This window comes from Rissa tridactyla, chromosome 2, assembly GCF_028500815.1.
Source record: "Rissa tridactyla isolate bRisTri1 chromosome 2, bRisTri1.patW.cur.20221130, whole genome shotgun sequence".
Classification (NCBI taxonomy): domain Eukaryota; kingdom Metazoa; phylum Chordata; class Aves; order Charadriiformes; family Laridae; genus Rissa; species Rissa tridactyla.
Window position 1 is genome coordinate 151,732,071 of NC_071467.1, and position 24,422 is coordinate 151,756,492.

Here is a 24,422-nt window from a genome sequence, read left to right on the forward strand (position 1 = left end):
AAGTGTGTAAATACAGATCTCCTAAAGCAAATCGTTAAATAAAATGCTGCAAAAATTATCCAGCTAAACCTGCTTTTTATATTCACTATGATTATATTCCACCTCTTTAAAAATCCATGAATTAAATAAAATTTGCATTTGAGCAGTCACATGTGCCCATTTTTAAAAAAATAAACATTTTTAAAGCATCATAGAATATATAGAATTATTAATAGCATGTACACATCTAAGCACAAAAAAATCAATATATTTTAGTTTAATAGAAGCTACAATTATGTCACTATTTTTGATGCAGGTGGAAGGTGCTGTGGAACTCCATTAAGTCTGGTTTTGACTCCAGAACTCTGGAGTTCTCTACACCCACTTGAATATCTAAAACCATCTTAATTCCTCTCTATGAAAATATTTTCCTCTATAAGAAACGCATCTCATATTGAAATTTACTGCCAGAGCATTAACCCAGCAGTAGCAAACACCTGTGTATCCCCTGCCTTTCTTTTACTGTGTATTTAAGTGATATTGATAAAATTAATACCTCTTGCCTTTCTCAGTGCATCCCCATAAATCCTGCTTCTAGAAGGACTGTCACACTCCCCCGATTCCCCCTCTTCTCTCCCAAAAATATGCCAAATACACTGAGAAAGAGAACGCACTCCATGCCAGAGAAGTTACGATGCTTGTCTTAGTCTACTGTCATCTATAATCCTGTTAGTGTCAAAATATCTTTGTTTTCTTTTTACCTTTAAAAGAAAAGCTGCAATACCTGCTGAGGGACTGTAAAGCATTTTCACAACTTACTACTCTCATACACAGTTCCTGTACACATTCTTGCACACAAAAGCAATTGAAGAGCTAAACTGGTTACCACTTCATACCAAGACACATGACAAAAGAGACAAATGAAGACACTCCTTGACATCTCGAAACTCAGTGATACCAAATTCCATAGCAAAACAGCATTCACATGCATTACAGTCTCATTCTTGTGATCTCAGAAGGAACTACCTCATGATCTGCATGGCTCTGGGAATCCCCTTTATTAATGCTTGCATCTCGGGCCCACCGTGGAGGTTTCCAGGTTCGTTCCTGTGATCCTCTGTTGTAGTAATAACAGCGTCCTGTCGTATCTTTATGGGTTTCCCATTCCCCATTTATTTGGACTGGAGCACTTGTAGGTAGTGGTGGAAGTGCAGACTGAGATATTTTCAGTTCTTGTAAATTAGCATAAACTGGTGAATCAGGCCTCCCTTGGCTTGGTGGAGTAGTTGGCTATTGAGAGAAGAAATGTATTGTTAAAGAGCAAATGAATTTTAGAATGCTCCCTTACAAATCAGAATATATTACAGTAGTAAAACAAACCAACAAACTCCCCTTTTTGTTTTTAAGTACAAAGCACAAAGGACAGCCACAAGATGGCTGGGCATGAAAACATTAGGTTGTTAACTATAAGGTAAATACCACAAGCTATATTTATTTAACACTAAAACAATTTTTCAGCGTTTCTCCAGATGACAGCTGATAATTATGTCTCAGAGTGGATTTGAAATACACTGGAATCATCATCACAATAATTATATGCTTGCCTTGTTGAAAAACTTCAGCTTTACAGTTCAAGTACTGCTCAGGAACTGTAAGCAATGTGATCTCGTTCAAGACAAAATGTAGCATTTCTGAGATGCCACTTGTTAGGCAAAGATGGTTTCCCAACCTTTCCCCCTCCCTGCTAATATAGATGATGGTGAATGTAAAGCAGCACTTTTACTTTCTCAGCAAGATCTAAACAAACAGTTCAGTTGGAAAGATGAGCACACGTTCTGACTAAGAAACTCTGGAAAACACCTGGATGGTTTACCTGTATGCCTTTCCAAACAGATGCTTATTTAAATATATTTTATGCAGTATCACCAAGTGTTCCGATTACCATGCCCTTCTCATAGAAATTATCTGGATATTCTTATCCACTTAAATTTATTCATATACACAAACACAAGCAAGTATTTACAAGAAAACAAAACACTAATGACTACTTCTCATTAACGTTTGCCAACATGAAGACCAGCAGAAAGCATGGTTAAAAGTCCATGACACTCACTGAAACCATGAGTAGTTTCAAATAAGTCACTAACGTGTTTATGAGAGAAATACACTTTCAGATGTTCAATTTTTAAAGTATATAAAACACACCATACAGAATGTAAAAGCATCTGTTTTCACAAGAGCTGTGATTATGAGATTGTGAATGCAGCTTGCTATTAAACCAAATTGAGTAGTTTCTTGGTAATGCACCGCCATCTCTGTATTTTAGGGCACATTATTTAGGCATTCTAAAGGAAGGAACTACATAATTTATACCATCCCTTCCCCCTGCTTGGTTTTAATTCAGAAGCTTTGCTGCAGGCCAAGTCCTTGTGCCTCTTGTTGCATCTTTCACAGGAAAAAAATAACACATTGCATTACATAAAAGATCTTTTATAATGTACTTTTGAACATTAAAATCATAAACTGCTAATCTAAGCCACATCTAAACATAAATTATCGGGGTTTGCTCAGGCAAGACATTATATCATACCACACAATCAGATATAAACTGATTGCACCATAGCTAGAACCAAATACGGGCAACATCCACAACCAAAAGGGGAAATAGCTAGAGAGGAACTTAATGAGACTAAAACGGGCATGGACTTGTTTTGTGTGCCTTTAAAAGAGAAAACACAGATTGCTAGATATAGCAAGTATGGTATGTTTAAGGCAAACCACAAGGGGGGCGGGGATTGCAGCACTGACAAAATCAGAGAGCAAAAATCATTTGGTATCATCCTCTACCTAATTCAAAGGAAAAAAATTCTGTTACAAACCTTGATGAACAGTAAAAAACTGTGTTTCTACTATCCAAGTCTCCCCCTGCCCTTTTTTTTTTTCTGTTTTGGAGGGGGTTCAAATGGCTGGCTTTGTAAAATCACTCTTGAGAGCACTAACAGCATAAAGCACACTACTGTGAATGTAGCATCATTCCTCTGTCTTCAGGGATGAACCTCGATTCCTCGGGATGCTGGGAGAGTTACCCTGATCAACTTCCAGGGGCTGCTCAAAGCCCCTCCGAGGTCTCCTCATTCAAGAGTGTGGGGTTTTTGGGTATTTTTTAATGGCTTGTCATTTGAAGCAACAACATACACCTGCACTGGGGAATGCACAAACCCTCAGGTTCTTCCTCTATTTGAAGGAAGTGGCAAAAGCAGCACCATCGCGTGCCCCTGCTGCGGCCGGAGGCTGGGACTTGCACAATGCTCGCATCCTCCTAAAATTGCTCTTCCACACAAGACAGTAAGAAGGCTCTGCTGTCTGGCCTGCATTTGCCAGTTGCTTTTTTGTTTTAATTAAGACAAGGAAGTGCCATTATTAAAAGAACAGTTCTGTGTATTAATAAAAATGTTTCCCAAATAGAAACTCTATGACACAGAATGCTTGATATAGTTTTCGGAACATTTTCTCAAGTAACGCACAAGAGGTTTCACGCTGAGGCCTTCAAGGGTTTCAGCGTTATAACCAGAACAACTCCAGACCAAACAGCAGGAACATGTGTGTGCTGAGCCAATACAGGAAGCTCACAGCCACCACGCTGCCACATCTCTCAGGCAGCACACTGGTCAAGTTTAAAACAGTAACTTGATCGGAAAGTGTAATGAGAGGCTTTCTTCTGAATGCTTAGTACTTCCGAGTTCAATATACTGATTTCTGCTTTTCAAGGGAAAGCCAGAACTTTTGTCCCAAACAACAAACATGGCAGCTAACTGTCCTGCCAACCAAACCTCCAGCTACTTTCATTCCCTGTTGGTCTCTCTTCTGGCAGATTTTTCAGTGAGAAATGCAAGATTTTTGAAAGGCACCTGTAAGGTACTGCTTTCAGCAAAGCATAAAAAAATGCAAAGCCATCAATCTAACTACAAGACACAGCTTAGCTCATAAGTACATCTTTGAGGGATACAACTTTCTTATCAGGAACTATTTTAAATAACCACGTAGCATATAATAATACTTCCTCATACCTCAAGCCACGCAACGAGGTATGCTGCTGCGTCTACGCTAATGCTCAGTTCAACAGCACCCAACCTTATCAAGGCTCATTTTGTGAAGAATTTCTCATTTGTTGATGAGAAAAACAGCCTTTAGAAAGCTCAAAGTTTCCTGAAATTTGACTTCAGTGTGCTTTCTACATCAACGTCGGCAGGAGGGTCAATCCCCTGCCCTTGGGAAGGAGAGTCCTGTGGAGGGATGGGCCCACTAGGTGTCCCTGGAGAGCTCCTGGGCCTGCCACCACCTCGCTATTTCTTTTAAGGTGACTGTTATAAGTTCAAGACTGCGTTCTACAAAAACCTTTAATGGTTTCAAGCCAAGAAACATATTAATTTAACCGTATTCCTTTCATTTACTAAACCCATTACTCATTACCAACTTATAAATCCAAACAGACAAAGCATTACTGAGACCAAAAGAGTTTCTGACCACTTCCACGGCTGTTGTCCCAAAACCAGACATACACAGCTAAGGGAAACTTAAATATATGCTAAACACTAAACAGCTCTGTATGTACATGAGGACTTCCAGATAGAACTTCACTCCCTGAGCTTCATTTTTGCACTAGCAAGCTCTGAATGCTCACGACCACGGAATTAAATCTACCAAAAGAGACTCCTTGTCTTCTCGTTATCAGAATCACAAGAACACGTCCTTCAACATGCTCATGCACACACACACAAAATGCCTTCTACTCAAAACATTTCAACGTTCATTTGCTACTTGATATGCCTTTCAGACTCATTCATGTTGCTTTTTCTTGCTAAGAACAGCGAAGGACTTTTGCTAGGAAAATGAAAAACTAGAAAGCAGAAATACTTCTACAATGCTACAACTTGAATAAAGACTGTACAGCACATTAAGCACTATGGCAACTTTATGAACATTACTGAGCTCTCCCTGAGCTCAGTAATGCTCTGTATGTTAATACTTCGGAAGTCTGCTGTACTTAAGTTCAGTATCACAGAAAAGTCTGCTAGCACTAAATCCTTGCAAATTGATACGGAAGAGAGTTTCGTGCAGACAGGACAAAGTTTCCAGGACCAACACACAACATTCTTCAAATAGGGACTGTACACACAGCTTTTTCAGAACATAGTTTTTATACTGACACTGTAGGAAGCAGATACGCGCCTTTAAGTAAAACAACCTGTTAATCATTCATGAACAAACAGTCAACATTTTCAGCAAAGGCTGCAGATACGCTACCAGGCCTCTGAACACTTCAACTCGGTGCAACAAAAAGCAAACTTACTATACTTCACAAGGTACTTTTCATTACCAAAATGCACATCAACTTCTCAGAACACCTTAGATTTTTATGTTACCTTATACAAATGGCTTTTTTAAGATTGCAGTATTTGTTTCAGTGTTCAAAATTAAAGCAAACTTAAAAAAAATGTTCAGTGCATTGCAACAAGGTGAGACTGCAGTTCTGGGAGAAAAAAAGGACTACAGATCTCCTCCCTATCCACCACCTAAAAATGCTTCTGGTTTAATTTTCATGCAATGAGAACATACTGCATTGAGGATGCCAGCAATTAAGAGACAGAAAACAAAGTTTCCTTGAAACTGGCAATTACCTTTTTCCTTTACAGCACTTACAACCAAGACAAAAACTTCTAGAACATAACCACTGCTTAAAGAACGACTGCAATGCTAGCCTGCAAAACGTGACCTACCACACGTGATTTTTCCTCCTTTACAAATAAATTGCGTTAGTTGTCATGCCTGTTAGCAGCTTTTCTTAGTGTTATGAACCTGAAATGAAAAGCTTCCATTTCAGCAGCAGCATTCTGACACTAGCTGCTAAAAATGGGAAAAAAAAAAAAGAAGAAAAACAAAAAAAAGGAAATCTCATCTTAAAACTCTTTATGAAGTTACAAACAACAGATTGTCCATACTCATGCAAAAGAACAGCGCTAGACTGAAGGAAAACCAGGGAATACCGTCTCTTTGCAGCAGCAAGATGAAGAAATGAGAACAGGCACATCCCACAGCAGCCCGAGACAGGGAACGAAGCATCCCAGTTCCCTCAACAACCGAGCTTCTTGCCAAGGAATTGCCACTGTCCTTTTAGGAAGGACTGGGCCTTCAATACCAGCTTTATTCAACAGGAATTATATAAAAGAAATCTCAAAAACTCTACAGTTTCATTTTCACGAAGTGACAGCTTCAACTGGAATAATTAGCTCATCTCCTCCTTCCTCTTTCTGGTCTTGGCTTATGTTTTTACAAACATGTTCTGGATCATACTTTCTTTCTAACATATTCAGGCACATTTAAAACTTAGAGTAATATCCAAAAGTCCACAGGGGAGATTTTTCATCAAATCTCTACTACCTCAGAGGTGAACATAGAGAACCAATTTAACAAGCCAAGTTGAAATGGGAACCCAAACAATTTTTTATGCAATAACCTTCCCCTACCTAACACTTAACTGGATAATTCACTCTGTAAGTATAAAGAACACATAAAAAGAAGACAGTAAATATTATAGGCCTGTTACTAGCTGACTATGAATTTTGGACAAGCTATAGTAGTGCAAATATTATTTAACTGCATTGAAGTTCTCATGTTCAGTTGATTTGCCATTATAAATAATAATAAAAAATAAATCACAGTGCAAAGCAATGCAAAACTAAAATAATCCCATATAAATCATTCCGATATATTTGTCTGGTAAAGGTCATTCAACAGTTAAATGTTTAAAATGTCCCATTTAAAAATCAAGCAGATATACTCAAAGTCATTTTTTTAAATGGCTAGCCAAAAACTTTCCATCAGATTGAAAACAGTAAAATTAAGCATCTGATTTACTTTCACTAATTCTATCTTCTGGTCAATTTTGCATTTTACTTGCACTGAATTACCGGCTGAGCTATTACTTTCTTCTATTTCTGGAGATATTTACATACAATTCATTGTAATATAAATACAACTATTAATATTTTTCTTTATGAAACTAGATTATGGAACAAAGAGTCTTAGTACGTAGGACATCATGTTCTGCCAGAAAGTGCTTCTGTTATTTGAGCCATTTAAGTTCCCTTCTGCTTTAGCTCTCCCATAACACAGAAAAAAAAGAAAAAAAATCCCAGAGCTGATGAAAACAGAAATCTTTCTGGGGACATTTTAGTGCCTTATCAATTAAAAAAATAATAATCCAGATACGTATCAAAAAGCCTCAACTTAAATACATTCCCTTTTCTTGGTAGCCCAAAAGAAGTGACTTAAATGATTTTCATGTTCATCAAGACAATGATTCATTAAGTTGTACTGCAAAAAGCCTGCAGCACGGAAAGCCAAGAGGTGGCTGCTTCTGTCACATGCACAAGGAATTCTGAAGAGGGGAGGAGAGCGGCTGCAGCAGGAGGGCTCTCTGGTACCCGCTAGGATGCTGCGGAGGGGAGCAGTTGGCTGTGGCTTGGAGTACCAGAGACAACCCTCCAGATCCTCCATCGTAAGAGACCCATCAAAGAAAACTGATGGAAAACCTTTTTTTCCTGTACACTCTACAGATTCCCATTCACATTTCTGTAGTGCTTATGACCATCTCAGTGAGCAAAACTATTACATATGAACTTAGGAAGTTTATAGGAATAAAAGAAAGTACATAATTGATCGAAGGATTGCAACAGTGATGTCAAATATTTTAAAAAACGGAAATAAGATCTTACAATGGGATCCTTTGTAAACCATGCACAAAGATGACAGTGTTTACCATACTTGTACTTCGCCACTTGCACAATCTAGCTTCTCCCTTCCATAAAAAAGCTTTTGTCCAAGGGTATAGACAAAGCTGGTTTTCCTATAGTAGGAAATTTAAATACCATACAAAACACTTTACTTCATACACGCTTACACAGAAAGCTTATCACAATTAGGAAAGAGTGGCCAAGTTTGTCATGTTGAAAAGTTGGCCAGTAAATTTCCTTCATTTTTTCCCTCTGTCCACTTCACCACATAAAGCACTGATACTTCCAACAGACATCATGTAGTATCCATAACCTATTTCAGAAATATAGCCAGCATCATGAACAACCTGGACATGCCATGCAGTAGTAGATTCACACTTTTTTTTTTTCCCCTCCTACCTTCATGAAAGTGGTATCAAGTTGGTTCTGTAGTAAGGATGTTTCAACAATACTAGTAGAAACACCAAGTTTATTCTGCATTTTAGTTAACTGCTGTCAATTCTTGACCTCTGAGAAACCTGTAGTACATGCGTGAATGCAGATTTGTGAAGAATAAAGCTGTTAGGAATCACTTGTGATGTCTCTCAAGGATTATTTTTTATAAAAACCAAGTACACTAACACCAGAAAAATCTAACTTCCTCTCTCTAGTGGAAAACTGTCCTGTAATATGCCAAAAGCTACTGCTTTTTTGAAGGGCAGTATCACAAGAGCAGAGGTTCTTCAGTTGTTCTAGAAGTGCTACAGCAGAATAACCAATGCAGCAGAATAATCTCTTAGAGTTTCAGGAGTACTGGAGAACCCTCACTTAACAAGCCATTTAATGTTTTGACTGATTTAATCTATAGCTGTACATCTCATTTGCCTCATAGAGGTTGAAGTAATTTTTAAAACAGATTATTAACATATTCATGGAATACTTCTATGTTGTCACCATTACAGTACCATAGCACGTCTAAAAAGTTAGCTCGTATGATAGATAAGATAGATATTGGCAGGTTGCAGTGGTGTTATCTGAACTCATAATACCTTAAGGGCCAAGAAAAAGTTTCCATTACTTTAAGTCACTTCAAACTGAATAGCAGTATTTTCTACACTTTACATTTTCAAAAATACATATTCCATAGCATTCAAGTGTACTTTTGAGGGTTTAGTGCTTACACAAAGCCATGTAAAGCTGGGAACCCATGGAAAGTAAAGATGGGAAAGTAAACATCACCTCTAATAAGACTCCCAAGTTACTCAAAAGTTACTGAAGTTGTTTATTGGGCAAGCTCTAAAGCCTAAAAGATAGCTTGAGTACCATTTGATCAAACAGAATGAATGATCTAACTACTACCATGCAAGTTACTGAAACCCCACGGCTCAGAACAAAAACTGTAATATTCTACTGTTAGAAAGAGAAGGAAAAAGCCAGAGCCATTAAGAATTTAAAAACTATATAGTGTATAGTAATGGCTCGCTTTCCAAATATTAGATTTAAAAAAAAAATAGACAAAAGAACAATTTGAAAGAGACAGTTCTATAATACAGCAGTCATCAAATCTGTGTTCTATCAGAAAGGGTATTTAATTCCAAACATTTGACAAGAAAATGCAGAACTCCCACACCATTTACAGCTGTTGTCCTTTTACTCTGCTGTAAAAGCAGATTTCACTTGTGTGAAACTCTGCTTCACTAAATGTTGCTTGTGGCAGCAAATTCTGCAAACGTTTGTCATGCTAGTATTTCTTTGTTAGGTGTTAGAGTAACTTCAAAATATCTTCTTGAGCTTATGAACTGCAACATTTACAAGTTTTTAATAACATGTGCAGCTGCAGAGCATCACCAGTATTCAAACAGTACAAGCAATGCTAATGTATCAGTATGCTTACTGGTATATTGGAAATACGGGAATAAATTAAGAAGGCAAACCCCAGTGAATAACACAGCTAACTGACCTAGGAAACAACCATGGTATAGTATGAAATGAGATACTAGAATAATTTCTGTTGGCTTGCCTTACTAATATATTAAGAAGAATATATTCCGTTGAGCAACTGACAGTCTCCATCCTTTCCTGAGCTGCCAGGCAGCTGTACTTCACAGAGTTTAATGGGCAGCTGCTGCCCTCCACATCAGCTTCTCAGAGCTTTCCCTGAGTTTATTATTTGCAACTACTGTTCCCAAGGTCCTGCGCTACTCGTGTGCCCCAAATCTCCAGCGGGCAGTTTCCTTGATTAGAATGTCCCACTTGGGAAGAAACAGGCAATCCCTTCAGAAAACAGCCAGTGTAACTATTTACATTAACTTCCATAAATATTATATTAAAAGCCTGAAAAACAAGTTTCAGTACTGCCCAATTTATAATCTGAGAGCAATATCTGTAAAGCATGTTCTAGGGATCCTGACTAGCTATACAATTCCAAAATATATGATTTGAAGAACTACGTTTTACATACTGTCATGCTAGCTCTATACTTCTACAAACCAAAAATCAAATTATACACCCAAAGTCTAGAAAAATTATGATAGACAAAACTTTTCTATCAAGTAACTTACTCATACTCTTAATACAAAACAGACCTAGGCTAAGGAATGTATTGGGTTTGTGTGGCAAGATTTTGGTAGCTGGGGGGCTACAGGGGTGGCTTCTGTGAGAAGCTGCTAGAAGCTTCCCCTACGTCTGATAGAGACAACCTTAGCCGGCTCCAAGATGGAACCACAGCTGGCCAAAGCTGTGCCTGTCAGTGACGCTGGTAGTGCCTCTGGGATAACGGTTTTAAGAAGGCAGGGGGCGGTGGAAGGGTGGTTCTTAAATCTGTACATGCAAAGTCTTGACTGTTTCCATATTTCTAATTTCAGGCAAATTTTTCCAACAGCTATCTTTTTTAACACATCAGAATATCCTTATTAAAAAAAACAAATCTCTTTTTTGCTCTTTTTCCTTTTGGAAAAACGGGTGTGCTCATCTTAGCAAAAAGGGAAGCCAAGAGAAGAGTAATTTGCCATCTTAAATGAGTTACCCTAACTCCCCGTGCACACAAGCAAAGAATTTCCTTTGTGCAGAAAGGCAGAAGCCACATTGACACTTCTGCTTCTACCAAAACTTCAGCAAATGCTTTTGCTAATTCAGTTCAAGCCACCACATTAATAAAGCACACAATTCAAAGGACTCAGCCAACAATTCAGTGTTCAGAAAACAAAAAAACCCACAAATTTATTTATTTCAGAAAATAAAAGACTACAGACACAGCTTTAAGATATAGCTAAGCTGGTCTACCAGCCATCTGCTACCAAGAGGGGTGACCCCAGCTCCCTTCTCCTCCACTCCCATGGTGTTGATGTGACCCTGCAGCAAGCTGATGGAAGAGACGAGAATGGCAGTAAATTAACCCCCTGGAGACTTTAAAAAAAAAAAAAAAAAAAAAAAAAAAAGGCCCATATTTAGACCCTTTAGGTGTCTGCAGGTCACTGCAAGGTCAGTCAGAGCTGCCTTTGAAGTGTCTGACTGACTGAGGAGACAGGAGAGCAGGACCTTCTCTTTCAGAACCTGTTAGCTCTGAGGGAGGTTTAGTTGCATCATTAAACCCCAAAGGCAGCTGGGAGAAGGAGTTATCTTCAAACATTAAAACAGAATCAGTCATAGAGACAATAATAAGTAGAGTTGTCCATTTCTGACAGGAACAGGAAAAAAAAAACCTGGCTAAATTAAAAGAGTTACTTATGTATGGAGAGAAGCAAGGTACAAGGAATGAAACCTTGCAACAGCCTTATCAGGAAAGCAGGGAACTTTCAAGTGCAGGTTAGTCAACAACTTTCAATAGCTCATTTTGTATTCTTGCTTCTGTCCCTATGCAGTGAGAAGGAACCACATTGGGGTTCTTCTCTATTTTTATTACTCTTACAAGGTTTTGTGTAGCTTCACACATTCGCATCCCTTCCCTGAAAAGCAGTACATTCACAATTGCAGTTAGAAATAAATGGAGCATGCTATTAAAAATATGCAGTAAGAAACTGCTTATTGTACAAATATGCACGTCTGAAATGTTGGGCTTAAGTCCTTGTTTTTTCATAAGAAAAATCAACACCCTGTAAGAACAAGCAATATAGTACCACAGTGATGAGAGCATTAAAGAACCTATCTGAAGTAGAAGGGACCTCATGCCATCAACGGAAGAAAGAAGTATCCCAAGTAGCTCAGACAGAGAATAACAAAGATTCTTAAGCTGAATGAGGACAGCTTTTCCCATCATCTCAGAGTACAGGACACACTGGCAGTATGAATGAGTGAAGCAAGAAATACAATTTTGCTCACTAGCTTAAGTCCGCCACTTGGAGTGAAAAAAATGATCTCTCAAGAAAGTATTATTATTAGTATTTTGGAAAAAAACCTATTTTAACATAAAATATAATACATGCAATACTTTATATACACAATAGAGAATAAAATATTTTCCTTACAGCCACCCAATGCCTTCCAACCACAGGAAAAAGGGTATCATACTGATGGCTGATGCACCTACAAGATAAAATTTGATGATAACTTTACTCATAATGACTATCTTGGGCAACAGGTAAACCAAGGTAAATGCCAAAATAAGCACATCTACGGAACTCGGCTGTTGCAGAGTAGGGTGTGAGCTGCCCACTTACCAGTGAGGCATTCACCGATTCTGGCAAAGCTAATACTCTTCCACCAATCTGCTTGGGCAAGCACAAAAAAATGCCTATCACTCTGCATCTAATATACTACCTTACAGAATTAGAAAGAAAAGGGATACTTTTGCCACAGTTGTCATCAAATGAGATGAAACGGAAAATGTAGTGAGGCAAAGGACTAATATATAGTCCAAGCTATGTTGGTCTGCTATGTCTGTCAAATTTTATTTCATTTTTTCTTTAAGAAAAACAGGAATGGTACATTTTTCAGTATGCTTATAGTCACTTCTTGCAAAATTAAGGAAAAAAACATATTACTAATATTAATTTTTAGTAGAAAAACCTGGGTCAGGTGTGATAGGAATATCTAATCAATTTAAGCAAGAAAAGATATTATATTTTCCTCTGCTCTGCAAACCTCCAGGGTATACCAATACTTAAAATAAGTTACGACCCAGAAGACTTATAAAACATTCAGAAACATACCACTAAGAAAAGGGGAGATTTCTCTTCCAACACCCCTCCCCCAAAAAACAGCTGAGGACAATTTTCTTCAACCTGTAGCAAAACTGACATGGATAAAACAAGAAGTTTCTACCAGACCTAGTCATGCTTCCGATTTCAGACATTCCCACAGATGCAAGAAATGAGTTTTGGAGAAGCGAGCTTCTCAGATTTCAGAAAAATAAGGACATGCCCCCATTCACTCAGTCATGTCAACCCCACAGTGGCTCCTGTCCTGCTCACTGGAGTGGTTAACCTGAAATATTAATAAGATGCAAACCAAACCAGAGAGGAAAATATACACAATGCTATACTTTTTGGGATTAATACATCGATTTTTCAGAGCAGGTAAGTTCAACAATGGACAAACCCACTTCTTTGTTCAGAGATGATCACAAAGAGAGTGAAATCATCTCTATACTAAAAAGCTTTCCAGCACAGAATGTAAGTTACCTGAAGCAGTATCCTGAAACAACTGGAAATGCCTGTGCTTCAATTATTCTTCCTTGACTGAATTATAACTTCACAGCACTCAGAAATGGAGATAGTAAGTCAATTCCCTGGTACAATTTGCAAAAAAAAAAAAAAAAAAAAACCCAAAAATATTATGAGTTAGATGGCAAACCCCACATGTTTAATGAAGAGCAGTTTTACTGAGACCTGTGTCCATGTCCCCCTGCTTTGCTTTCACAGCTGCAGCACTGACAGGAAACTTCAAGTCACTTGTCTTCCCTAAAAAGTTGCAAATAAGCAAATGATGAAACAAGCTGCATTTTGTAATACAAAATAGAGGTCTTGCAAACTAAGTGAACTGGGCTTTAGGGCTTTTTTAAGCTTCTGGGTAACTGCAGTGCAATCTAAACTTTGATATTTATCTCTTCAAAGGCAGTTAGTTTTAATTTTTGCAGTTCAAGTATAATTTCAGTGTGGCCATTAGGATGAAAAAAAAAATCTGTGGCTTGCATGCTCCAGTCATTGAGAAAGAACCACAAAATAGCATTCAGTGTATACAGCCTATAGTATGTCTATTGTATCTTAAACAGAAGAATTGGTGAAGGGACTAAGGCAGTGTCACATGGTCTAGAAACTTACTTTTTTTATTAAAGAAAGTATACACCAGAATATTCAAAGAATAATAATGAATGGGTTCCTCAACAATGGATTAAGCCTATTTCCAGAAGCTCAGCACAGCCATCCACCCTCAAAAGCCAAAACCATCTCCCCTCCTCCAACAATCTTCCTTAAACATAACAGTTATGGGTTTCACGTGGAAAGTTATTGTATGATGTTTGCTGGTACATGTTACAAAAGAGGTGTCAGAACAGGTTCTAATGGTCCCTTATGTCCTACATAAATTATTGAGCAATTCAAGTTTAAAAAAAAAATTTAAAAATAAATCCAACTTTAACATTCAACTAAAAATTCTGACAAAGGAAAAAACCTAAACAAAACATTGACAGTATCTCCCCTACCAGGCTAGTATGACCACTGTTGAACAGGCAGCCATATGGATTAGTGATCAAGCATCATGAAAATCAAGAGGTCACAGGCCCACTCCATAGAAAAGCTACCAGATTCTAAATACGAAATAAGGCGCTTTGAGAATTAGCATCTCATCAAGCTTTCAGTAATCAAATTAAAATATATGTTTTGTTTTCTGACTCCTCAGATCTATTTAATAGGAAGTAGTGCCACTTCAGTACTTCCAACTGCACACTGGTGCAAAAACTGAAACAAAGGAAGGTTAAACAGGACAGCATGGCAGCCAAGTTCCTCAGAACACAGTTAAGGATTTTTATTTTTTTTAAGCAGCCATTTTTGGAGGTATATTGAAGTGAAAACATTTATAGATTGGACTGATAATTAACATGGTCGACAGAAATAATTCCTCTGTTTCACTGCAACTTCTTCTACAACTTTCAGTATAAATCAGACTATCGAGTTAGTCACAGTTATCCCTGACTGTTTTATCTTTAGTTCTTGGATAACTCAAAAAGAAAGAAAAAAAAAAATAGACCACTACTTAACATTTGGCATGCTAAATTGAAATTTCCTTACTTAAAGGCTTGGAACTATTTGTTCAAAATAAAAAAAAAAGAAAGAAAATCAAACCACACTTATTCCAGCTTTCTGTGCTGATTTCATTCCTTCAGACAAGTATCAACTACTAATTGTAATTAAACATTTAACAGAAATCCCCCTGCTTTTTTGCCGGTCCTTCCCTAACAAAGTTTTCATAGGATGAAAGACCTTTTATGAAGAGTTGAAACAAAGAAGTACAGCCTGCCAGAAATAAGGGGGGAGTGAAGGAGTCAAGTGTTCTGATATTTCAAGTAAAGGCTCCATCTCTGAAGGCTTGCTGTCACAGTTAGATCAACCCAGACAGGGTCTGCTAAAGATGCACTCATCATAAAGGTGGCATCTGCTCTTCCCACGTATGGTGCTGCATTCAAACTAGAGCCACCCCGACTATGAGCAGCACTGCTGGATTAAGACTGTAAAAACCTCTCCCGAAGTCTGGCTCCAGGAGTGAGATAAGACCCTCAGATGTAAGAGAGAAATGAGTGAACCCAGCTGTAAGTGAACCAGACCCTGCAATAAAAAACAGGACGTTGCATTCTTCACCACGTCCCTGCCCACTGCCTGGTACCAAGGTGGGAAACAGGGAAACACAGTGACCCTTCCTGCTTCACCCATGATTATAAGACCGTGACCAGTTTCACAAATTATTAATAGTAATAAAATAAACTGACATAATTGAATTGGCTTTCTGCCATCCAACACCATTTTTCATGGCTAACAACTAAAAATTAAAATTGTCCCAAACCCTAGCTATCAGAGATCCATCCCAATTTATCAGTAAAATGAAGAAGTTATTAAAGCCCCTCAAAAAAAAAAAAAAAAAAAAAAAAACCTGCCTGTAAAGCAAAAGGCAGAGATGGAAAAGTCAGATTCAGGTATCTGGCACCAGCCCTCTCTGAAACGTACTGCTGATGGTGCGAGTGAAAGAGGCCACGCTAAGCCCCTGCGCGTTGCATACCCCAGCTTACAAAGCAGGTCCTAAAATACTGCAAGGTAATTTAAAAAACAACTCACAAGAGTTTGGGGGGTTTTTGACTGAACTAAGATTTACAAAGTCTTACAACAAATACAAAACTGACAAAATTAAGAGAGTATTACAATGGAATAATTACACAGATGTTTTTCTTGCCAGGAATCTATTTTATAGAATACATTAGAAATTATGTCAAAAGCCTTCATATAAGAAAACTTTCATTAGGAGAATACACAAATAAGTTACCAGCACCTAGTACACAGGAATGCATTTATGGTATTCTTGTTATACAATGTGAGGGAGTTTAGAAAATGCTGTCAAACTTCATTAAGAGGAATGTTATGCTACTTAAAATTACTAAAACATCCCAGGCTTTTTTGACTACCCTATGCAATAAAGCAAACCTATTAGCAGTACATTATAGCTGAGCTGGCAAGAATTTGCTAATAGCTTCGTGCTGATGAAGCAACATGCAGTAAGCGGTGCCCAGGCGCTGGCTATAGCAAACACAGCCCTCCCCCGTGCTGCTCCATCCCAACCCCATGCTCAGCAGCCACCGGATCAGCCGGAGCCACCAGCCTTTGGAGAACATTCTCATTGAAACTACAAGTATAATAAAGTATTGCAGCACTATCTGCCAAGCTATTGGAAAAAAAAAAATTCTTTTAAGGACAGATATGCATTAAGAGAAGACACTGAAGTCTATAGCAAAGCTCAGCGCATAAAGCTGTTCTCGGAAGCTGCCGGAAATCCACTGTGGAGCTGCAGAAAGAACTGACTGGATGGAAGCTGAACTTTCTGGGAGTCTCCAAGAAAAATATATACTAGGGTAAAGGGCATGTTATTTTTCTACTACTGTCATCAGTAAACGGTGCACCTTTAGATGTCTGTTGCATTTGGTTGATGATCCAGCTAGAGCAGAGTATCATGAACAAGCAGCATTTAAAGTGTTACTATTTCTGAAAAAAACAATAGTTTGCCATGAATGCAGCACACAGAAGAACAAGCGTATTTAAAATTATTGTATACAAAAATACTTTGCCATTGATTTCTATGCTGTTTTCTAGAGACATTTCCATTGAGCTCCTCTAAAAAGGTGAAATACGGGCAACCGCAGGCATTGTAGGTTCCAGGTCCCACAAGGGTCTGTAAAGTAGCTGTGATGCCAACCTAGCAGAGCCTTCCGCAGGAATGCTGGCAATAAATACAGCTTGTTTGGCTTGATGACCTAAGACTCTGCTGTTCACTCACACCTAGTGCAAATGCTATATTAAAAATATAAGGCTTACTGGGAAATTTAAAATACCTGAATAAGTTTTAGGCTAACATTACTCCTGTCTTCACAAGAGTGGCAATTGAGTATATAGGGTGATTAGCTCTATCTTATAAATAACACTGGAAGTATTAATAGCTGTGCCTTTTAGAATTCCGTTGAAACAGGAGATTAGAGGATGGGGAAATGGTGTGGCATGGACAGTCCAGCACAATCATAACAAAACCTATAATGAAGCGTCAAGGTACCATGAGCCTTGCAGCCAACATTCCTCCATATAGAGCTTTCGGCCATACTGGCACACCATAACAAACTGGATCTAGCAGCATCAAGACGTTATAAATATCCATTACAAAAAAAAAAGTCACTTCTGTCATAAAGTATGCCTTTATTGAGACGCTTAGCATAAAAAATTAATATGAAAAGATCCCCCAACTTGAAAAGGATTTGGAACAAGAAGCTGTTTGATATGATTTTGATAGCTTGTTTCCATGGGTTTCTTTCTCCAGATATACCTTCCCTCAAGCATCACTGAAGTTTACAGATAACACAAAAAGCCATTTTCACACACTATTGATCATTTTTCACATACGTAAACATAATTTCAGTTTGTTTACAAAACCGAAGTAAGCTTTAAAAGCTTACAAAACAAGTAAGCTTTTAAATGGTTGAATTAAAATCAGATGTTGAGCTCCCATTACCCATTTAGCTCATTATTAAAACAGATTATCTAAAATTTCATTATTTTAACATCAAAACTCATTTTCACCTGGCAGGTTTCAACCAACAGTGAGCATATCAGACTTTCCTGTCTTTAAAAGCCATCAGTCCTTGTGGTGGACCATCCTTTGCTAAATCTGCATTCAGATCCAGTATTCTTTCACATTTACTGTGTAACACTGAATAGAATTAGTGGGTTCCATGACAGAAAGCAAGATTACGTAGAAGGTGCAGGATAAAGTCACTGTACAACAACTTAGAGCAGAGACTGCAATTCACTTTCTAAAGGAGTCTTTGGCTTTTTAGGATATTGCATTTCTTTGACATCCTTACTGTCTCCCAGAACGTTGGAAAGGGACGTTCACCAGCCTGCCTGAAGCAAACAAACCTTTAGGCAAAAAGCAAAAGAAGGAAAAGTGTTTGGCATCAAAATGAATGTATTTCTTTTTTCCAAAACTTTAGATGTGTTTTGTGCTTGAAACCCCGCTGGCCAAGAAAAATACTTCTGATTTTGGCACTTACAGACATGAAGTTCACAGCTTTACTGGAAAAGCATTTTAAAATTAAATTCCCATTACAAGTCAGGCTCTTAACAAGACCAGGAGCTGGCTGTTTATGTATTGTTACCTCCAGTACACATACCTACTCAGCTGTTTATTTTGCATGTTAAAGTTTCCAAACAAACCCTAGAAATCCCACGTATATTGCCATCCATCATTGGGGGGAGGGGGGGTGGTGTGGTGTGTGTGTTGGCAGAGGCGGGGTACGAAGAATTAAGACAAAATGTCACAAAAGTCCTTCTAAATTCAGATGCTGCTGCCTCCACAATACACGTGCTCCGGCACACAGTCAAAACTTTTAAATTTTGTTAGGGTTGCTTGAACTCATGTTCAACCTCATGTATTTTAGTGACTTAAGACAAAGAACATCTACTATTACATCATGCATAACATTTTCTGCTGGTAACGAAGGATGAACTAGAAGCCAAGTCTCCTGCCAGGCAAGACACACACACACACAATAGTTTAAGTCAAGACTTCAGTTTAAAATTCTGCCTTAAAAGACATAAAAAGAACAAAGTGTTAGCAGTTGGGCCATTTATATGAGTTACTTCAAAATCTGAGCAAAGTAGAAATATTTCCTTTAGTAGCTGTTTAAGACCACACAAAAAAGCCTGTAAGCAATTATGCCATGGTGCTTCTAAGATAGTTTTTTTAATTCTCAACTTTTAACTGAGCTAGAATAGGCTACATTCACTAATTTTAACATTGTGATTCCATTTAGCAAAAGTGTACCAAATAGTAGGATGAATATTTTTAGAAATACATACAATCCACTGCGTATAACTTCAAGGAGCTGGAGATTATTAAGATCACTTTCGAGGTTTGGGGGTATTTTTAAATACTAAAGGCGAGTACACGATTGTACTGTTAAAGACTATCTCAAAATCCCAGAAATATTCAGCAACAGGCTATATGCACTCCTTACAGTGGAACTAAGCAAAACAATAAAATTCTCATAGGAATCTCAACTAGGTTGCATCTTTTTTTCCCGTACAACAACTAAAAATATACATATTTGTCCTTTCACCATATTTCTTAGTCTGTTTCTCTCTACTTGCAGACAGTTTGTTGGCACCCAGTCTCAGGGTAGAAAGCATGAAACTCAGACATGCATTTCTGCACTCTTTCTTCCCCTTTATTTTCCTTACACTAGCAAGAATTTCTTTCATTTTTAAGAACAGCTATTGCTGCAATTCAGTACCCAGAGTAAGTACTTTTATCACTTAATTTTGTGTTTCAACGTTAAAACAGATGTTAAAATAAAGTAAGTCTGCAACTACTACGTTACTTCAATAAAATTAGATATTAAACCAGCATATTTTTTTTCAGATGACAGATAAGACAACATAAAAAGATTTATTATTTGTGAAATTTTATTTATTTTACAACCATTCTGAGGCTGCACTCGAGCCCAGATCCAGCCATACCAAGGACAATACAGAAGCCTGGTCCTCAAATCACAGTTTGCATCAAAATACATAGTGAAGCAAAGTAGTAGCAGCTTTAGACAGAGGTAAGGAGGCACTGGGAGAAGATGACGTGAGAGCAGGATAAGCATATGGAATTCCTGAGACCACCTATGGACATGGTATTTAAATTCAGCCTTTTAAGCTACACTCAGAAAACTTTCTTCAGAAATCAATTGCAAAGAAAGAAATTGTGTAACATCATCTTACCCCACAATATTCTTCTTATTTGTTTTAATAAACAGCATGCCAAAGACAGGCAGCAGCTAGAAAGCACTCTGTCTTACAGCCCTCATAAATGCTGTATGGACTATCACACCATAAGTTTGGACAAAATCTTCTGAGGCTTTAGAGCTTTACAAAACAAGAAAAGAAGAATAAAAGAATTCAGCTAAAGCAAAGCATTTGGGTGTTTCCGGTTTTCCATTAAAAAAAAAAAGAGCGCAAGCACATATCCAAGTTTTGCTCCACTGATGGCTACAATAGCAAATTATGAACTAGGGAAAAAGCAAAAGAGAGATGCAATACAGGTTGGATTTTTGGTGTTGTTTTTTTTTTTTTTTTTTTTTTTTTTTTAGACACACATACAGTTAACTGAAAAGTAGACAAACTTCAAGGAAAGTTTACACCTTGGTGTATCACAACCCACATCTGCTATAGGAACAAGTGCTCTCAAACTTGGAAAGAGAAGGAACTGAGACAGATCTCTCCTTGTGAGAAGACCATGAAAGAATAACAAGAAAAAAAATCTCTCTAAAGTTTTACTTCCCTCACTCTAAATGTCCTCTCTGCTCAGGCAGTCACATGAAGAACATAACCCTTCAAGCTGGAAAAGGCAAGAGTAAGGAAAGCAAGTGAAGCTGAAGGCTGTAGCGTGTTACTGCCAAGGCTGCGGCGGATGACACATTAGGATCTGCCATGGGCACAAGGGCGAGTGGCTGAGCTCAGCGAGCAAGAGAGCGATATGCAAAGGGTTGGAAGGACCAGGCTGGGTGACAGCTGGGCCACTAGCAAGGCCACACTGCCTCTTCTCCAGGGAGCTCAGGCTCCAGTTCCCCCCCTAAAGCAAGGCTGTGAAAAGCACGCCTGGGAGGAAGCGATGAAGTCCTCTGGCATAGCTTGTGGGCGTGAGACATAAGGAGTAACACAGGTTATGGTACGAAAAGTACAGGGCCTGAGGGTAGCATGAAGATGCCATTAAAAATTAGAGTGCAGCAGCTGGGAGGGAGGATAATTACAAAGTCACAGGCAGGACAAATTGGCTTATTTGGAGGATTTAAAAAAAAAAAATACTGATGAGTACATCTCATGAAGTTTTTGTGAAGGAGTTTAAAGTTGGTAGTTACATTATATGAGGTGCAAAACAAGATCAAAGTGCTATCAAGAAACAGAACAGTGGCCCCTGATTTTTTTGTATCTTTCTATAGAAAATATATGTACATACATACACACATATATAGTCCCCTGCGTCTAAAGCGCAATGCAGTTATGCATGACAGCCATCTATTACCTCTTTGAAATGGATGCAGATAACCAGGAAATGTATAGTGCCAGATGCTGATAGAGCATTGGCAGCAGGGAAAGCACCTTTGTTCAGTTTCAACAGGAAAAGCAGTCACATCAAAGTCACTCAAGAACTTCGTATTTTGTGTTACAACACTTTACCACAGGATAAAGGTTCTTCTAAATACTTAAGGAACAAACAATGGTTATGTGCAACACAGTATGAAGTTTCTCTTTTATCATGAATCATTTCTAAACAATATCCTGGCAATCTATCAAGCTGTCTAGAACAGAAATGTGTATACAACACTATTAGATACATTGAACAACCAGCTGAGAATACAGAAAGTTAGTTAACAGTATTTTTGTTTTTATCAAACATAATATTTTATTAGCGTATTTCTCTACATTAGCACATTTGTTGCAGAAGTCGCATCACATCAGCGACACTAAAAAGGCAGGTGTGTCCTCCAATCCATCAGATTTGCAGACTTCACAGTAGATGATTTATGATTATTCAAATTGCAATAAAGGAGTATATATGGGCTATTGACATACTTGATCACAAGACTACTTAAGCCAGCACCACTCCATCCCAGTGCTGTACTGGAAATAAATATTTGTAGAGCCAGGTGGTGACTAGAGCAGCAGAGTGATGCAACTGAATGACAAACCACAAAAGCAAGAGAAAGACAGCAACTGCAGATGTGAGGTACCACCAGAAAACAAAGATAAAATTCTGCTCTTCAGCACTGTGTCTAAATTAAATAGCTTCCCTGTGTTCTGTTTAACTGGAGGATATGAAGATCATCCAGAAGCCCCAGGCAAACTATTTAAAAAGGCAACAATTAAAACTATTACATTTTGAATATCAGGCACAGAACTAATTGAAATATGGACTCCAAATAACTATGCCAGTCTTCAGAGCATCACTGTACAGAAGCTCTAAGTCTCTGACAAAATAGTTTACAAAAGAAAAGACAAGACAAGCAGATAAAATGTTGAAAAAGAAAAAAAAAAACAAAATTAAGGTTGTTTTACTTCTCAACAATCTCTCAGCCATTTCAGCATCGATAATTACAATACCAACTTAAAAATCAGGAGCCCTCTGCATGCAGTACTAAATGTGCACCCACTGGCTTGTAAGACTTTTACAAAGCCCTCACACAAGAACCATTCCACATCTCTGCTCATATTTTTCACCTCTTCTATGCTATTTTCAGCACTATTATGCACTTTTCAAGGCAACTGCACGCTATTTAAAACACAGAAATACCATGGAATTAAGCGTTCTGCATTTTTGTTTTATGTTTCCTACTACTGGCATTCTCTATGCTTGTTTGATTGCTTCCCTGCATTAACCTAGCACTTTCATAAAACAATCTACTAAAAATGTACTATCTTTCCCAAGAACTAACTCAGAAGCCATATTAAGATAGACTAAATTCAAAATTGATAAATGCAATCTAACACTATGTTGCCCCATTACTCACCATCACAAAAGTCCTTGAAAATCTTCAATTCTTACTGTTCTGAAAGATTGTTTTGTCCAAAAATATTGTCCTTTAGCATTAGAACAAACCCCACGTAAAGGCAAAACCTGTTTCTCTCTATCGTTTTTAAACCAAACATACCTGACAAGGCATTTCAGAGAAATATCAGCTGTTTGGGTACTAGATACACATAGATTTTACTTTCCTTTTTTTAAGCACAAACGTCTACTATTCCAGAGAGAGCTGCCTAAAAAAAAAGAAAAAAGTGTTCTGCATTTTATTCTACCGAGTCATATGTTCCCTATCGTTTTGTCACACTGCTGTGAAACAAGTGATACTTTCTTTAGAATTCCACAAAATAACAGCACATTTATTCCATAGGCAAGCACTGCAATATTAAAGAACCGCCTAGATAGTAACTAGGTAAAGACACAGCAAATGCAATTGTTTATATTCGGTTATGTGCAAGAACAAGGTATGATCAAATATTCTCAAACGCATTTTTGTTTATTACAAAAAAAATTGAGTTTGTTCTATGTCTGGAGGTTCCCAACTTAAAACCAACAGAAGCACTGCCAGCCAAGAACAAGCAAGTCCCTGGTATCTCCAGCCAATTTAGACAAAACACCCTCTCTTCTTCCTCGGGCAGCTTTTCTTTTAAGCCTTTACTGCACCATCCATAGACATTCTGCTGTCACCCCTGACGAGGGTGGGATTTTGCACTACTTCAAAAGAAAAGACAGGTGAGACAACAGGCACCATATCGCACACTAGAAATTACACTTTTCCAGAAGAAAAACCGAAAACCTAATTCCATATTACAACTGTTATTCCTTAGCACTGCAGCTTGAGCTTCATTTGAGCTAGTAAGCAGTTCTGCGAGGATTACAGGCACGGGTTTATGAATACGAGTTGATGCCTTGGATGTTCCACTTTATCATTTGCTGCACAAAATTAATATAAATAGAGGTGGAAAATCAGAAGACTGTTTTGGCACTTGCAGAATTTTAACAGGGCTCTAGATCTTTGTTTCAACTCTGAAAGCACAATACGAAACTGCATGTACCGAGTAGATCTGTAGCTTACTCAGCTGAGCATTCAGACACCAGAATTGGAACTAGCCAACTTGTCTCCCAGGCTATGATTTTTCCACAATTGCCTCACATAGATTATACTTTTTTTTTTAAGGAAGAAAAAAAAAAAAAAGAGGTTGATCTGATTTGCAGCAGGGAAGTTCAGAGGAGCACAGGGGCTGTAGGCTGTGTTAGTGGGACACAGCGCCTTCTGGTTCTAGGGCACCTAATTCCAGAATTACTCATTTGGACCAAAAGAGATATCTGCCCACTAGCTGACTTACACAGTAGTTACATATTAAAAATACTGAGAGAGCACTGATCACAAACACCACCACTCTAAAGTGAAACTATCCAGAC

At 38.0% G+C, this 24,422-nt stretch overlaps 1 protein-coding gene across 16 annotated transcripts in view; it reads right to left on the reverse strand.

The window, feature by feature from the left end:
- The window catches only part of ARHGAP12 (Rho GTPase activating protein 12), an 82,123-nt gene that overhangs the window by 45,942 nt on the left and 11,759 nt on the right, over window positions 1–24,422 (reverse strand). For 14 of the 16 annotated variants that reach the window (XR_008464694.1, XM_054190071.1, XM_054190068.1 and 11 more), the window contains one exon: window positions 1,006–1,269. The exons of the other annotated variants lie outside the window; for them this stretch is intronic. Coding sequence is in view for 13 of the 14 variants with exons in the window: in XM_054190071.1 (XP_054046046.1) it covers window positions 1,006–1,269 (264 nt within the window). In the remaining variant the exon portion in view is untranslated. The remainder of the gene's footprint in view (window positions 1–1,005; window positions 1,270–24,422) is intronic. 16 annotated transcript variants of the gene reach the window in all.